We start from the raw sequence: 18,578 nt of genomic DNA on the forward strand, positions 1-18,578 counted from the left end.
AGGCTGGTGCTTGGAGTTTTTCACACTTCTACAATTCAATCTCTTTCATTACTTCTTCCCTATTCTCTCCCTGTGGCTTTCTACTGCTTACTAATATACAGTGGGCATCTCCAGGGCCAGTTAAGAAGGTTGTTCCGCAATACTCATGAGTGTGCTATCTGTCCTGCTGGGCATGTTTGAAGGCAGTTGAGAAATATTATTCAGGGGGCTCCAGAATTGCACCCCGTAGGTGCATGCTCCTGGAACCGAAATAGTTTTAATTTTTCTCTTTTATTAGTTAATTTTAACAGACATTTCCTGAACCATTTGGTTGCCAGTGGTGTTTTGGAGACTTTGAGATTATTGGCCTGCAGTTTGCTGTAAGCATTAAGGATTTTGTACAAAAGCCTTTTCCTGGTCATTTGTTTTGGCGGACTGGAGTGAAGAGGAGGAAACCCAAGAAGAAGCATAGTATATACAGGGAAGCCCTGTAGCAGCAGGGAGAAACCACGCTGGGTAAAAAGTGAGGTGGCAAAATTTACAGATACAAAATTATTAAAGATAGTTAAGACCCAGGCAGACTGTGAAGAGCTACAAAAGGATCTCTCAAAACTGGGTGACTGGGCAACAAAATGGCAGATGAAATTTAATGTTGGTAAATGCAAAGTAATGCACATTGGAAAGTATAATTCCAACTATACATATAGAATGATGGGGTCTAAATTAGCTGTTACCACTCAAAAAGAGATCTTGGAGTCATTGTGTATAGTTTTCTGAAAACATCGGCTCAATGTGCAGCGGCAGTGAACAGAATGTTGGGAATCATTAAGAAAGGGATAGATAATAGGACAGAAAATATCATGTTGCCGCTATATAAATCCATGATATGCCCACATCTTCAATACTGCAGGCAGATGTGGTCTCCCCATCTCAAAAAAATATAATGGAATTGGAAAAGGTTCAGAAAAGGGCAACAAAAATGACTAGGAGTATGGAACGGCCTCCATACGAGGAGAGATTAATAAGACTGGGATTTTTCAGCTTGGAAAAGAGACGACTAAGGTGGGGATTTGATTGAGGTCTATAAAATCATGACTGGTGTAGAGAAAGTAGATAAGGAACTGTTGTTTACTACTACCCATAACACAAGAACTAGGGGGTCACCAAATGAAATTAATAGGCAGCAGGTTTAAAACAAACAAATGAAGTATTTCTTCACGCAACGCACAGTCAGCCTGTGGAGCTCCTTGCCAGAGGATGTTGTGATGGCCAAGGCCATAACAGGGTTCAAAAAAGAAATAGATAAATTCATTGAGGATAGCTCCATCAATGGCTATTAGCCAGGATGGGCACGGATGGTGTCCCTAGCCTCTGTTTGCCCGAAGCTGGGAATGAGCGACAGGGGATGGATCACTTGTTGATTACCTGTTCTGTTCATTCCCTCTGGGGCACCTGGCACTGGCCACTGTCGGAAGACAGGATACTGGGCTAGATGGACCTTTGGTCTGACCCCGTAGGGCCGTTCTTATGTGCCCAGACTGTCAACAAGACTCTCACTTGCAAATGCTATTGCCACAGAGTCAAAGGCAGCAGCTGAATTTCTCCACTTCTTGACAGGAGTGATTGTGTCTCAGCAGACAGCTGTGGGAATACCAGCTGCAGAATCAGGCACTACAGAGTATGCTGGACTGGTAAGACTTTCTCAGGCCCACTCCCTACACTTAACTCAGAATTGCAGCAGTACCCCTCTAGGTTGTTAAGATGTGTTTTTTGGGCTATGAGTGGCGAGACTGGTATTCCACCTCAGACCAGTACAGTCCCAGTGCAGTTGGTCTGTAAGGGAGCCTTGGTAATATCACAGCCCCTGCCATATACCTGACCTGCTATGTTTCTTCATGGGGTCCACTCTTTATATGGGATATATGATGGAACAGGATGGTGATGTTACTAGACCCTCACCTTTAGTCAGAAGAGGGGAACATGCTCGAGTTAGAAGAGAGCGAGTCCTATACTGATTTCTCCTTCCTTTCATCATCATTTTTGAATTAAAACTAATGAAATATTTAGAAACCAGAGGGGAAAGGCACTGCCCAAATGATAGAGAAGTCCATCCCTTAGATCCTGAGGTGGTATCCCAGGGAGAATGAGAACTATCGGACTCAATAAAGTCATATACTTGAGAGGTTATTTCCCCAGGAGTGTTCTTGAACAAGTGTTCTTAAAGGTAATTGCTCTAAACTCAAAAGAGAGTTTCTTCTTCAAGTGCTTGCTCATATCGATTCCGTTCTAGGTGGAGCTTCCCGTCAAAGATTGCCACGGCGCCAAGTCACCCTCGCCCAGACAGTCTCCCAGACGTTGGTCCTCAACGGGGTGGGATCGCTCCCAGTCATGGCAACAGTCTCCATCCTCCCGGAACTGCTCGTCGGGCAGGCACCAATCCTTGCCTCTCAGGTCGCCGACCAGGGTCAGTTGGCAGACTCAGGCCTTGACAGCTCCGCCCTGGTCGCTGGAAGGGCACTTGTTTTACTCGGACTGGGAGTTCAGCCCCTTGCAAAAGAGGGGTGGTTCTCCGCCAACCCAGCATGGCGCCTGCAGCAACGACATGAGAACAGCAAGAGTGGCCTGCTCAATGTCTGTACAGGAACCCGTGGGGCATGCCCATAATGCCGGGCCTGTATTCCCACCAGTCCTCCCTGGCTGCTTTGGACAAACCGCCTCCGGCACTGGAATCAGAACACAGTACCGACTCTGATGTGGGGGCAGCGCATCGGACTCCAGCACCTAAGGAGCCATCCCCGGAGAAGGAAGGGGAACCTGCTCCTCCCCTGGCGGTGCACTCGTCATCGTCGGCTTCGGACAAAGAGGTGGTGGGTCCCTCCCAAATGGGCAGCCCTCTCTCCCTCGACAACTTCAAGGAGCCACAGGCCCTCCTTAAGAGGGTGACTGCCAACTAGAACTTGAAAATTGAGGAAGTCGCGGAGGAGTCCAGCGACCTCTTTAACGTTGTATCCTCCTCCATATAACGGGTCGCGCTGCCCATCCACCCCAGGGTCCTTCAGATTGGCGAATCGCTGTGGCAGACCCCTCTTCGATTCTGCCTACTTCTAAGAAGGCGGGAAAGAAGTAATTATGTCCCTGCAAAAGGTTTCGAATATCTGTATACACACCCTCCAGCAGCATCACTGGTTGTGTCCGCTGTTAATGAAAGGGATGGGCAGGGCCAAGTCAGTGGCATGTTAAAAACAGAGACACCATGACTGGACTTATTTGGCAGAAAGATTTATTCGATGGCAAGCCTGCAATTTTGAATGTCTAATCACCAGGCCGTATTAGGCAGGTACAATGTTAACCTATGGGCCTCCCTTAACAAATTCAAGGAGGCCCTCCTGCAGGACCAAGCCCAGGAGTTCACCACATTAGTCGACGAAGGCACAGTGGTGGCAAAGGGGGGGGCCTTCAGATGGCCTGGGACACTACTGACTCAGCAGCCAGGTTGGTCGCCTCTGTGGTGGCCGTGAGGTGCAGCTCCTGGTTGCAGTCCTCTGGGTTATCCCAGGAAATGTAGGCCACTGTACAGGACCTCCCGTTTGAGGGGATGGGGTTCTTCTCTGAGCTCACGGACTTGAGACTCCATGGCCTTAAAGACTCCCATGCTGGCCTCCATACTCCTCAGCAGGCCAGGAAACCATTTTGCCCTCTGCTGCCGCAGTCTAGGTCCTGGGCACTGACTGGGCACCTACAGGAGAAAGGATAGAGACAAGGGGTCTAAGCAGCAGCACCTGTCGTCTTCCCGTTTGTCTGCTCAGCCTGGCCCTTCCAGAAACCAAGGAGGCCAGAAGCCGTCATTTTGAGGATGCACTTGAGAACGATGCCCCACTCTCCTCCCTAGATCCACACTCCCACTCTTTCCTCTACTGCCTCTGCCCCTTCTGGTCACCCTGGTCTCAACTGACCTCGGACTGTTGGGTGCTCAAAATAATATCCTGAGGTTACACCCTGCAGTTTGTGGCTGACCCTCCCTCTCACCCCCCATTCCCCATCTCTTTTCAGGGACTCTTCTCATGAGCTACTCCTCGTCCATGAGGTTGAGAGCCTCCTGCATCTGGGGGCGGCGGAGGAGATCCCTCGAGACGTGAAAGTAAAGGGCTTCTACTTCTGCTACTTCCTGATCCCTAAAGCAAAAAGGAGCTTCAGAACCATTTTGGACCTGCATCATCTCAACAAGTCTTTCAAAAAGTAGAAGTTTTACATGGTCTCCCTGGCCTCCATATCCCCTCCCTAGATCTGGGAGATTGGTACGCCATCCTCGATTTGAAGGACGTGTATTTCCATTTTCCCAGGACACAGGTGCTTCCTTCATTTTTTCTGGGCCAGTGCCATTTCCAGTTCACAGCATTGCCATTTGGTCTCGTCAGCTCCGACAGTGTTCACAAAGTGCATAGCACCAGTGGCTGCTTACCTGAGACTCCAGGGTGTTCAAATTTACCTGTACCTTGACGACTGGCAAATAAAGTGTTGGACGTAGGATCAGGTGCAGCAGCATCTCGGTGTGATTTGTTTCATCTGTTGCAATCTGGGACTGCTAATAAACAAGAAAAAGTCAACCTTAAGTCCAGTTCTATGCATAGAGTTTATTGGACCAGTCCTCGATTTGACTCAGGTCTGAGCCTTCCTCCCCGAGGCTTGGTTCCAAGCCATGGCGGACCTCATCTCGTGCATGCAAGCCCATTGTCTCACCATCACTCACACGTGCTTGTGATTGTTGGGCCACTTGGCTGTCTGCACTTACGTGGTCTGACACACACGGCTCCATCTCAGGCCCCTGCAGGCGTGGCTGGCGTCAGTCTATGTCCCCAACAGACACAACATGACCGGGTTGTCAGGGTCCTGGACCACGTACAGTCATCACCCACCTAATGGCAGAATCCTGACCCTCGTCTCCGATGCCATGGACCTGGGGTGGGGAGCCCACTTGGGTGATCTCAGCACGCAAGGCCATTAGTCAAGTCACGATTGCTCCCTACACATGAATGTAAGGGAGCTCAGAGCAATTCACCTGACCTGCCAAGCCTTCCTACTTCACATAAAAAGCAGGGTGGTCCAGATCCTGATGGACAATATAGTGGCCATGATCTATATCAACAAGCAAGGCAGAGCCAGATCGTCTGCCCTTTGCCAAAAAGCTCTCAGGCTCTGGAACTTCTGTGTACAGCACGGCATCCATCTCGTAGCTGCACATCTCCCCGGGCCAGGAACGCTTTGGCAGATCACTTCAGCGGGACCTTCTCGTCTCACGACGAGTGGTCCCTCCATCCGGAAGTGGTCAGCATCATCTTCCAGAGGTGGGGGACTCCCCAGGTGGACCTGTTCGCATCCAGGCTGAACAGGAAATGCCCCATTTTCTGCTCGATTTGGGGGATTGATAGAGGCTCGCTGTCAGATGATTTTCTACTCCTGTCATCGGGGGAATCTGTTGTACACCTTCCCCCCTAGTGCTGTTAATTCACAGGATCTTCATGAAAATCAAGCAGTACAGGGTGAATGTGATCCTCATAGCCACAGCTTGGCTGCACCAGCACTGGTTTGGCACACTTCTGGACCTCTCAGTGGCTGCTCTGTTACAGCTACTGCTCAGGCCAGACCTCCTGTCCCAAAACCACAGCTGTCTTTTGCTTCCAAACCTGGAGGCACTGCACCTGACGGTTTGGCTGCTGCATGGTTAAATGCGGAGGAGTGGGAATGCTCGGCCAGTGTCTAATAGGTCCTGTTGGGCAGCAGAAAGCCCTCCACCAGAGCAACCTCCCTGGCAAAATGGAAGCGGTTTGCATGTTGGACCTCGGATAAAGGCATTCGGCCCAAGCAGGCCTCGCTTCGGTTAATCCTGGACTGCCTTTTGCTTCTAAAGCTCCAAGGCCTGTACCTTTCATCTATCAAAGTCCATTTGGCTGCTATCTCGGCCTTCCATCCGCTGCTCAAGGGTAGATTGTTTGTTGCCCAGGACATGACGGCCAGGTTCCTCAAGGGTGTTGAGCGCCTCTACCTGCAAGTCAGGAATCCAGATCCCTTTCCATTAGATGTGTTGCCTGTGCAGGGATAAAAGGTGAAGGAATCACATAATGTTTTACTCAAGTCAACAGATAAGGCTGAATACACAGAAAAAAGATCTGTTGAGGAAAAGACTCCACACTTTAGAGTCATTGGAAGTCTTCCATGTAAGCCAGATGGGAGGAAGAAGTAACCTATTTCACTGAATATCTTTCTGTAAATACTTTGAGGCAGGGACCATATTTTGTTATGTATGTTTACCATGACTGGCATAAAGAGGCATGATCGCTGATGGGCCCTCTAGAGACTACCACAATACAAATAATGAATAATGATGATTATAATAAAAGTGAATGGAGCTAACTTGAATTACACTGGCTGAGGATCTGGCCCTAAGTTTTCAGTTTTTTTTAAGCAATTACAGCAACAGCTCAGATTGTTTACAAAATTGATTTGGGGTTCCTTTAGCTCTGTGCTTCTGTCATGTGTGCACTTCCTAAATAAGCTGTTCTTTGTGTTGCTGAGCTAGAAAGATTTATACAATAAACCCATAGAAACAAACATACAGGCTACAGAAGAGGTATCTAAACCTTGCAACACAGAGGGCTATGGTGGCAATTTGCCAGGAGCCTGAAGTAATTTGCATATGTGTGTACATAAATGTTTTTGTCCATTAAATATGTGTAGCCATATATTCTTGTATCTTTCTTGCAATAAAACTGATTGTTGATCTGCATTGTCCTCATCCTGTAGTTACAGGGAGAGGCAATGCTCAAATTAGAAAATTTAGGAGTTGCTGTGTCGCTGGCACTCAGCCACAGTCATCCTGAAAATATCTTTTCCTCCCTCCACATGCTACCATGGTCCAAGTTAAAGTGGATCCTCCTCCTTCCTTTCAACTCCCCAGTCCCTGACCGAGAAATACAGTAAAATGTGGGGACATAAATAATTAAGGCAGTTTTCTAAGCTGTGCCTTGCCTTGTTTTTCTCCTCCTACAATTCATTTTAATCTTTCTATTGCTTTTTCTTTATTCCTTGTCTTTTTCTCTTTCTGATCTTTCTATTCCCCAAACTCTGTCCTTCCATGGCGGTTCCTAGTTTCTCTCCACTTCCATTGCTTGGTTCTCTCCCACAAAGTCTGTGTTCTTCCATTCCTGTCTTGGCTGGCTTTCTTAACAATATCTACTCCTCCTCTGGTGCCCCAAGGTCTCCCTCTGCATTTGGTCCTTGGACCATTCTTTGGATATTCCTATGCCAAGGCTTGTGGTTTTGGGTGAATGCAACAGTTAACAAGAGACCTGAGAATGTGATCTGGTGGCACAATTTACAGAGGAGGAAAGGAAGATGGCTTCAGTGCATTGAGAGCCAACTATAAGGGGCAGTAGGGCAAAATTAATACCCTATACAATAATACATAGAAACTGGTGGTCTTCCTGTCATTTTGTGAAAGAAGCTGGGCAAAAATGTACTTAGAAGAGGTCTTGGACAGAGAGGAGACTTCCTGCAAATCTGATGAGAATGGCTCAGATATCATGGACTTGGGCCTTTCATTATTTGGTAGTGCCAAAATGCAGACCAATCTTAAAATCAACCCTGAGGTGGCTTTATTGGGCAATAGAGAGAACCAGTCCATCTCCCGCACTGGACAGATCTGTCTGGAAATTGCTTCTGCACATTAATAGTTACACATCTACTGCTGAAACTTAGGAGCTGTGTTTGAGTGATAAGAACAGCCCAAATGACAGAAGAATTTGTCAGACTAACTACTGTGATGGGGCAAGGCCAGATGGCTATAGAAAAGTAGTGGGAGATAGATATATTAGCTCCAGGCTAAACAAATCCATGGTACCAGGATCAGTGAAATGGAAGCTGCTCCAGGTCAATTAAGACACCTGGGGCCAATTAAGAACTTTCCAGAAGGCAGGGAGAATGCTATGTTGATTGGGACACCTGAAGCCAATCAGGGGCTGGCTGAAACTAGTTAAAAGCCTCCCAGTCAGTCAGGTGGGAGTGCATGTCAGGAGCTGTGGGAAGAAGTTGCGCAGTTGGAGAGGCTGAGTAGTACGCACCATATCAGGCACAAGGAAGGAAGCCCTGAGGTAAGGGTGAAGTGGAGCTTGAGGAAGTGAGGGCTTCTGTGAGGGAAGTAGCCCAGGGAATTGTTCATGTCATGTTTCTGAAAGGTCAGCTACCATAACTGATACTATAGGGTCCCTGGGCTGGAGCCCGGAGTAGAGGGTGAGCCCGGGTTTTCCTTCCCACACCTTTGCCACCTGTTTAATCACTGAGACTGGGAGACAACAGAGACTGTGCAAGGAAGGATAACTTCTCCTCACCTCCCTTGCTGGCTTATGATGAAAATGGCTCAGTAGACTGTGACCCTTGTCTCTAGAGAAAGAAGGGTTGCGTGGAGGGTCACAGTGAGCCTCTGAGGCTAGCGAAATCCGCCAGAAACGCGGGACCCACGGAGGCAAGGACAGAGCTTTGTCACACTACATATTAAGAAATCTGAGACTCATTCTTGAGTATTATTGGTAAATGAGCTAGAAAGTAGGTACCCTCTGCTGTTCCATAAGTATCTCAAATTTTTTGTTTTGTATTTAGTACATGCCCACATTATGGATGAGTACCTGAGCCAGGTGAAGGAGCAGAGTTATGTCCTGTCCAAGTGAAATATACACTTATCTGATAAAGATCTATAGAAATAGCACTATGAACATAAATCTATAGTCCTGTGTCCAGAAGCAACTATGAATGGTCCCCTTTTGTACCACAATAATGAGGCTAATTACTACTACTACTACGGAAAAAAAAATCCTTAGTTTATAAATTGCATATTGTTACATTTCTTACATTAATGTAAAGCACTCTGAGATCCTTGGATGACAGGCAAAAGGCAAAATATATTGATTAAAACAATATAATTATTTTTCAGTAAAATGTCAATAAGTTTCAATAAGTCCTGGAACACTCGGGGGAAGTTCCAGAAGATTAGAAGAAAATTAATGTTGTGCAAATATTTTAAAAGGGTTGAAAGGATGATCCAGGTATTTATAGCCTGTCAGTCTGACATCATTTCCAGGCAAGATTATGGAGTGGCTGATATGGGATTCAATTAATAAAGCATTAAAGGAGGGTAGTATAATTAATGCTAATCAACATGGGTTTATGGAAAAAAGATCCTGGTAAACTAACTTAATATCTTTTTTAATGAGATGACAAGTTTGTTTGATAAAGGTAATAGTACTGATGTAATAGACTTCTGTAAGCATTCTCTTGGTTCCACATGTCATTTTGATTAAAAAACCTAGAAGGTATAAAATTAACATAGCCATCTTTCAATCCACTTAATGTGTGCCAACTGAGAGATCTCAAAATGTAATTGTAAATATGGAATCATCGAGCGAGATTCTGCAGGGATCAGTTCTTGGCCTAAGCTATTTTTTATCAGTGACCTGGAAGAAAACATAAAATCATCACTGATAAAGTTTGCAGATGACCCCAAAATTGGGGGAGTGGTAAATAATGAAGGGGAGAGGTCTGTAAGCCTGAGTGATCTGGATTGCTTGGTAAACTGCATGCAAGCAAACAATACATGTTGTTTTAATGTAGTTAAATGTCTATGAACAAAGAATGTAGGCCATACTTACACAGTGGGGGACTCTCTCTTAGGAAGCGGGGACTATAAAAAAAAATTTGGAGTTGTGTTGGATAACCAGCTGAACATGAGCTCCCAGTGTTATGCTGCAACCAAAACGGCTAATGTGATCCTTGAATTCATAAACAGGGAAATCAAGTAGGAGTAGTGAGGTTATTTTACCTGTGTATTTAGCACTGGTACGACCACTGCAGGAATACTGTGTCCAGTTCTAGTGTCCACAGTTCAAGAAGGATGTTAATAAATTGGAGATGGTTCAGAGAAGAGCCACAGAAATGATTAGTGATAGACTCAAAGAGCTCAAGCTATTTAGCTTAACAAAGAGAAGTTTAAGGGATGATTTAATTACAGTTGATAAGCACTTACATGGGAAACAAATATTTATTAATAGGCTCTTCAGTCTAGCCGGGAAAGATATAACACGATCTAATGTTTGGACTTTGAAGCTACACAAATTCAGACTGGAAATATGGTGCAAATTTTTGACTGTGAGGGTACTTAACCATTGGAACAGTTTACCAAGAGTTATGGTGGTTCTCAGTCACTGACAATTTTTTTAATCAAGATTGGATGATTTTCTAAAAGATATGCTCTAGGAATTAATTTGGGGAAGTTCTGTATCTTGTACGGGAGGCTAAACTAGATCAGCAGTTCTCAAACTGTGGATCAGGACCTCAAAGTGGGTCGCGATCCCATTTTAAGGGGGTCCCCAGGGCTGATGATAGACTTGCTGGGCCCCGGGGCCAAAGCCAAAAGCCACGCCCCACCGCCCAGGGCTGAAGGCGAAGCTTGAGGGCTTCAGCCCTGGATGACAGGGTTCAGGTTACAGGCCCGCCAGCTGGGGATGAAGCCCTTGGGCTTCAGCTTAGACCCCCGTCACCTGGAGTGGCGGGCCTGATGCTTCGGTCCCCCATCCTGGGGTCATGTAGTAATTTTTGTTGGCAGAAGGGGGTCGCAGTGCAATGAAGTTTTGAGAACCCCTGAACTAGATGATCATAATTGTCCCTTTTGGCTTTGGATTTTAAGAATAGATGTTGTTGTGTGGCTAAATCCTACTGCAATAAGCATGAATGTGGGTATTCCACAGTTGTATTTTTTCTATGGAAATTTTAAATCTGACTTGAAGCTTTGGAGTCCAGTACAGTTCAATTCATAACTTAAACTTCCTGCATGAAACTTTAGCACTCTTATAGCACTTTGAGTGTGTAAAGTGCTGCATTAACATTAACTCTTATAATGTACCTGTGTGGGAGATAAATGTATTCCTTAACTGGGAAACTGATAAGTTGGAATGTACTCAAGGCCACACAATGGTCATTGATAGAGTCAGGACTGGAACTCAGGTGTTCCTTCCCTACAATCCTGGTCCTAGAACACACTGTACTATTCAATGAGCTAGAAAAGATTAATCATACTTAAGGTTGTGAAATTTTTAGATATCACTGTGGTTAGAGCATCAAGCATTTAGTCATGGCTTACTTCAGGGTGTTTTAGTTCCTACTGTACAGTTGTTAAGCAGTTAAACTGTTAGTCTGAAAACTTCTGATTAAACATTCTAGTCACTATTATAAGGAGCCTCAGGCATGCTTGTGGCAAGGTTTCCCAACTTGTGAAGTCTCTTGTTAGCATGAAAGACAGAGAAGCTGTCGTCCGTGTACAAGTTATGGCAGTTGCATTGTCTGGTATTGGAAGTGTCCCTAGACAGTCTGGGGAGGCTTTCCAGGACTGTCCCGGCATTGTTTTTAACAAGGGTCAGAGTTGAGTACACTGGCCCAAATTATGGCTGCTCTTGCCCAATACAGCTCTTGGAGAATTAATCTTTTGCTGGTTTGTAACACTAGCAGGCTAAAATAAAACCCTGCTCTACTGTGTGGGAATTTACTAGATTATATGCATGTAGCTGTTTTACAAACAGGGACAGATCCTTACTTAGTGTAAATTGTTGCTCAATGGAGCTATCCTGATTTATTCAAGGTGAGGGTCTGGCCCCAAATGTTTGAAATTAAACTTCTTTAATGTTTTTTTGTGTAAAATGAATGAATTCTTTATATTAAAAGCTTGAGTGTCTCAATCACATTATTTTCTTTTTTTTCCATTTTGGGGTCAAGCTATAGTATTGGAATAGTCTAAGGAAGCCTGATAGCAAAATGCAATATTTATTTTGATTGGTAGTATGCACCAATTCTTGTGTTCTGCATAAATGTACAAGTTTGTAAAATAATAATTAAATTAAAGGTTGTCTTAATTCATTCTTCAATATATTTAATTTTTTGATAAATGTATTTAAGTTAGTTGATTAGATTGTAAAAAGTACTTCTCATTGGTTTACTAAACTTGAGAAGAGAGGTGAATCCATTATACTTTATCCATCTATTAAGTTGTATTTACCTTTCATCTCCGTTCTCTAAATGTTTTCTAAATTTCTCATTGAATGGCCTACCTCTGCTTACTTTTCTGTGAAATGTTCTAAATAAAATTTGTTCTCACTTTATAGGATAATACAAAAACAAAAAATCATAATATGTATTTAGAGTTTAAGCTCTCAGGCTGGGACCTGTTGTTTAACACAGCTAACCTGTTGTACAATGGTATAGTACAGTACCAGGTATGCAAACTGTGTTATCTATGTACTCAACTTGTGTATTTGACAATTTTTTTAATTCAAAAGAATACTGTCTTGATACTTACTTGATTTTGATGCGATTAGTTACGTGAACAGAAGAGCTATTGCACTCTTCTGGAATAAGTTGGAGAAATACTTTGTGTTTTTAAATTGAGGCTGGGATTTCAAAGGGATTTAGGCACCAAGCTCCCACTGGCTTTCAGTGAGAACTACTCACTTGATTTCCTGGGCCCCATTAGAAAATACCAGGCTGATAGTTAGGGAAGCTTTTGAATCTCCTCATTTCTTTTCTGGCCACACACTTGATTATCTACTGTAGCAGTTTCTGACTGTGACTTATCTGTCAATACTTTTAATGGTTTGTTGGTGTAGAAAATATACAATTTTGCCTTTACTCCATTTCCCAAACTCATCTTTGTCCTATTTCAGTTTGAGTGCAACTGCCTTTTCAGAACATTAACCTCTATTTTCATTATAGAGACACTGTCCTTCATGGACAGATTTCTGAAATGAGCTCTGCATGTTTTGCACTTTGTATGACCTTCAGAAAAAAGTATGCTTGCCAAAATGTCAGGCTTTACTTAAGCAAAAATTGCCCTTAGTGTAAGGAGGGGGTTAAATATTTTCCTTTGTACATATAAGTACTCTTGGAAGTAGCACTGCTCTTTGTAATCCTGGATATGGGCAACTGTACTCTGCAGTATTTGATAAAGTATACAAACAGCAGTACATAAAAAGCAGGCTTCTATTAAATGTGAAAAAACAAACTTCACCAGCTTTAGCACCCTTCTGGTCAGTACCTCAATAGCAAAGCTAAATGGGACATGAGCGTATTATTTAATTTGTCTTGCCTTTCCTGTTTGTAGGCCCCACATCATCTTCACCCCTCTTGCACCTCAGCATACAATATACTAGTGATGGCTCATCAACCAAAGATCCTGCTGGACTAGAGACCCCATAAGGGTCAGGTTTTTATAGTATTGCACAGTTTCAAAAGTTGTTTTTCAACCATTTAAACCCTTTTGGATATAAAATAATGAACTTTGCAGAACTGCCCTACATTGTACAAACTGCTACACTTACGTAGCCCCTGTAGTCTTGCTCCCACTCTTGTGGGACTCTATGGCAGATAGCTGTGGACTTCTCTTGGACTCTGACTATTCCTTGCCCGGAGATAGTCTAAACTATAATTTATCAAAGGACAAACCAGGAGTAGTATTCTTCTGTTAGAAAAATCTACCTGAGTAGATGCCTCTTGGGTAGGGAATATTTCTGCCATTGGAGAGATTAATGTTGACCCTCAAGGACAAGTTAGATGGAAAAATCAAGCTTCATGAGTGAATTAACCTTTTACTAAATCCTGTCTGCTCAGGCACAAAAGAAGAGGAAAGCCTATGACTGATTTCCCAATATAGGTGGGGAGTGACTCAAGATTTGCAGAAGAGTTAGAAATATTTAACAAGTACATGTTTTTTTTAATCTGCAAATCTGCCCTTTTTCCTCCCCAGCATTTTCCCTGTGAAGAGCGTATGGTGGCTTAGTTTTGGTAAGATACCTGACTGGTACAGATTCATGTAAAATCATATAACTAAAAATCCAGAACTGGAATTATGGTTTAAAAATGAGTAACTTCTTTTCTTGCATTACTAATAAATGTAGCTATGTCAGATTCATTGATTAGTCTTATGTATAAAGTATGATATGATTACCCTTTACAGGCATGAACAAAAAGATGTACAACAAATGTGCATTTTTGTGTGTTTTAGGGCATAATTCAGAAGATAGTGGACAGTCACAAAGTAAAGAACGTGGCCTGTTATGGATTACGGCTCAGTCACCTACAATCTGAGGAGGTCCACTGGCTACATCTGGACATGGGTGTATCCAATGTGAGGGAGAGGTTTGAATTAGCCCATCCTCCAGAGGAATGGAAGTAAGATTATAAACCTGTTCAATTTCAAAATCAAATCATTTTGTTCTATGTGCCATAAACTTTGTATAATCTTCTATTTTCTAAAGAAAATCCTATTGCAGAACTCCTGAGAATAGGGCTAGTAGAAAGGGAGATAGCTGCCTATAATTACCCAGCAAAAAGCTAGAAGAAATGAGAATGCACCCTGGTATTCCAGAGGAAAGGCTCATTAGCTAGAAGGGAATTCTTCCAACAGTGAAGAGCTGATAAGTCTAACTTGAGCCTGCAAACCTTGGAGCGGGATAAAAGAGTAGGATGAGATTTACTAAATATGTAAAAAGAAAAGGAGTACTTGTGGCACCTTAGAGACTAACTAATTTATTAGAGCATAAGCTTTCGTGAGCTACAGCTCACTTCATCGGATGCATTTGGTGGAAAATGCATCCGATGTTTTCCACCAAATGCATCGGATGAAGTGAGCTGTAGCTCACGAAAGCTTATGCTCTAATAAATTAGTTAGTCTCTAAGGTGCCACAAGTTCTCCTTTTCTTTTTGCGAATACAGACTAACACGGCTGCTACTCTGAAATTAAATATGTAGTTAGGTACAGTGAATTATAACATTTAATTGTATCCCTGTTTTAAGCATAAAAATACTGTGATGCATTTAAAAATATTTCTAAAAAGGTATTTTATATTCTCTTTAAAAGAAATTAGGGAAGTGTAGCTAAGCTTCATATAATACAGCCATCGTTTAACTACGACAAATGTTAATTACTCCTGTTTAGAAATGTACAGGTTTAGAATGGGTAAGATTCTCCAGCTGAGATTTAATTGCCAAATCTGTTGTTAATATACAAACCACAGAAGAATGCAGCTCAGTCTGTCTTAAATGGCTTGCTTCTGCAGTGCTAATAGAAGTAAAGAGCAGTAGAAAAACTTCGTCAGAAAAGTGAAGAGATATATATCTGAATAAATTCATGGAGCAAATCTACTGAATAAGAAATTTTCATAGTCAGTTAATTCAGGAAAATCCTATGGCCTGTGTTATGCAGGAGGTCAAACTGGATGATCACAGTGATCCCTTCTGGCCATATAATCTATGATTATAATCAGTTTTCTGACCGTAACACACTTTGCACAGGATTACTAGTCATTTTAAAATGCACAAATATGTTCTTCTGAAGAACTGTAGTAGAGTTAATAGTCTGCATGTAATTTCTTGAAACTTAAATTGCTAGATAATTTACTAGTAAATGCTTACCACATTTAGCAAATCTGATCCTGTGAGTTTATTTAACTTTTAAGGAGTAGCCTGGATTAGCCTGTCTCTCATTTAGTGTAAGTTTAAAACATTGGTGTCAGAAATATTGCACATTTTCTTCTGTGTACATGACATTTCATGGCTTCCTGAAGGCTTTAATGATGCAGATTGATTTTTTTTTTCAAGCAAATTTATCATAAATAATACTTTGAAGTGTCTTTTGCTGGGGGGGGGGGAATATTCTGTTCACATAATATGACCAGAATCAAATATGAGATGTGAAAAATTTATGCAGTGGAAATTTCTTACCTAGTGTCAAAGTGTCAATTTCATTTATATTATGTGATGCAACCCATATGTTACACATTACAAAACAAAGTTAATCAGTTTTAAAAGGAAAGTTAGATAATTGTTTTGAAGTTTGGATAAAGGAATTATACAAAAACCACAGACGAGTGTCATAAGATATAAATTATTCAGTACATCTCCAGAGTGTCATTTTATGCTTTATCGAATGCAAGCAGCCTGACATACCTTTTAAACCCATAGAGATTTGCTTTGAATAATCAAAATGTTGCTGTCATATTTGTAATACTATAAAAGAGTATTTAGGATCAGATGACAGTACTTGTTAAAATATTTAGATTAGTAGAGTAGGAGAGATGTCCTGGAATAGTGCGTGAATTAATAAAAATAAAATTTTCCTATAAAATAATAATCCAGTAACTGCTGCTCATCTGGGAATTTTTTAATGATTTTAATTTAATAATTTAATATTCAATATACACGGGAAATGTATTCTCTAATGTTCTTTTAGATCAGTACAGATGCTTAGATTATACTTCCTGTCAGCAGGAGGAGATAGAAAATAATAATAATTGTTGGAACAAATTCTGTCTCTAACATAAGTGATTTTTGTGATGCTATGGGATACTATTTCCAGTCCTGAGGAGAAAACCTAGCAGAGCAGAAGAACAATAAGGGAGGTGAGTCTGTATTCACACCGCACTGCAGTAGACTCCTATGGCTTTGGTTAAGGCTCAGGATCAGTAATAAGTTCAGACCTACAAGATCAGCCACAGTTTAAGCCAGACATCTCTTCTCTCTTCCCATGGCATTCAGTTCAGATTTAAGAGTACATGTAGCCCACTTTTACAGCAGTGCCAATGGGTAACCATCCTAATGAAAATTAGCAGAATGCAATTCTGTAGCGAGTGAAGGAGCAAGAAGTAGCTGGCTGTAAGGAGTCCATTGCCCAAGCCTTAAGCTTACTTTAAGATACCACTATGGCCTTCTCTTCACTGCTGAAAAAGGTACGTTTTTTACTCTTTGGCAGCTCACACACATGAACTATCCCATGGTAAAAACAGTGAAAACAGGACACCTCAGTTTTACTGTGAGGTAAACTAGGTGAGGTCATCTCAAGGCAGCGGGATAGTGCTGATCTTGCCTAGTTTACTGGATGGTAAAACAAAAGTGCCATGTCTTCACCATGCTTTTATCATGAGATAGGTCATGCACATGAGTTATCTGAAGGTAAAAACACACACCTTTTTTAGCAGTGTAGACAAGGTCTTCGACTGTCACAGACCCCAAGATAGGTTCAAAAAGATGTCAGTGAGCACTGGAGATTTTATCAGTGGAACCGAGTGCTTATTTGTTCATTGATAACATTCGTTCTATTCAGGAAAGGAATATTGAGGAACACAGCTGTATTGTATACTACAATGACCATTGGCTCTCTCTCATTTCCTCGATATGCAAGATCACGCATTGCAAACAGAGGTGTGTTATACCAAATTTATGTGCAGATTAAGTGTTTTACAATAATTAAAAGTATAGTCTCAATTTAATTTGGAAGATTTGTTAATCCAGTAATAAGACAGTTACCATTAGATGCATCCCATTGTTATATTATTTTTTTAACATTGGTGATGAATCTGCTTTGTTAAAAATTCTTTGTAGAAATAACTGATTAGTGCAGTTAAGGAAAAATACAACTTAAAAGATCAAGATTTCAGAAACTTGGCAACTTGTCCAGAAGGCAAAGCTCAAAAGCTATTTTGTACTGGTGCCTATATTTAGTATAGTCTGTTCTCTTAATATGATAAAGAGGCTTTTATAGTCTGCTACATGAAGTCTGATTCAATTTGACAGAACTTGTGAGAAAGGAATGATAATCACAGTAACAAGCAAATTCAAACTTACAAGGGAATCACTTTCCTCTAAGAACATAAACCAGGAAAAGGTTTGCAGTAACCTTTTAGTTTGTGCTGCAAATTCAGTGACTGATTTACTACTGTTTTGTTCTGTGTAGCGCAAGAGAGCTGTACCTAGATGAGAGGGAGAGATTTGACTGAAATGTTTGGCACTGAAATGTGTGTGGAAAGGAGAGGATGGAGCTTAGCAAAGCATAAAGCAAGTCCTTCTGGGTGAAACAGATCAACAATAATTTGCAGTAGTTACTTGAGCCAGGGCAATATTTAATATAGTCACAGGCAAAACTTGCTGTGCATAAAAAAGCAGACACATCTGAAGTTTAAACTTAACTTTCAGGCCACATCATCATCTTGAATGGTTTTCTCTTTCTCATTTCTAAAGCTATTGATAATCAGTTTTGTTCACATTATAAACAGCTTTGCACAAATGAAATCTAGGGATGTTCTCTAATTCAGTCTATACTAATACTAATAGAATGATAGAAATATAGGGCCCGAAGGGACCTTAAGAAGTCCTCACATCCAGTCCCCTTTGCTCAGATAGAACCAAGTAAACCTAGACCCTTCCTGACAGGTGTCTGGTCAACCTGTTCTTAAAAATGTCCAGTGACTCCACAACCTGCCTTGGAAGCCTATTCCAGAACTTTAAACTTTCCAAACTATAAAGGTAGTTTTCTTGATATCTAACCAAAATCTCCTTTGCTGCAGATTAAGCCATTATTTCTTGTCCTTCCTCCACTGGACAGGGAGAACAATGGAGCACTGTCCTCTTTGTAACAGCCCTTAACATATTTGAAGATTAACAATCCTCTTTCAATGTTATTTTCTCAAGACTAAACATGCCCAGTTTTTTTAACTTTTCCTCATAGGTCAGGTTTC

At 42.0% G+C, this 18,578-nt stretch overlaps 1 protein-coding gene across 12 annotated transcripts in view; it reads left to right on the forward strand.

The window, feature by feature from the left end:
- The window catches only part of PTK2 (protein tyrosine kinase 2), a 391,237-nt gene that overhangs the window by 143,224 nt on the left and 229,435 nt on the right, over window positions 1–18,578 (forward strand). For 11 of the 12 annotated variants that reach the window (XM_043507295.1, XM_043507291.1, XM_043507296.1 and 8 more), the window contains one exon: window positions 14,072–14,238. In XM_043507295.1, the coding sequence (XP_043363230.1) occupies window positions 14,072–14,238 (167 nt within the window). Of the gene's footprint in view, window positions 1–14,071; window positions 14,243–18,578 lie in introns of those variants that run through there. The other variant, XM_043507298.1, reaches the window with a different exon arrangement.

The sequence above is a fragment of the Dermochelys coriacea genome, chromosome 2 (genome assembly GCF_009764565.3).
Source record: "Dermochelys coriacea isolate rDerCor1 chromosome 2, rDerCor1.pri.v4, whole genome shotgun sequence".
Classification (NCBI taxonomy): Eukaryota; Metazoa; Chordata; order Testudines; family Dermochelyidae; genus Dermochelys; species Dermochelys coriacea.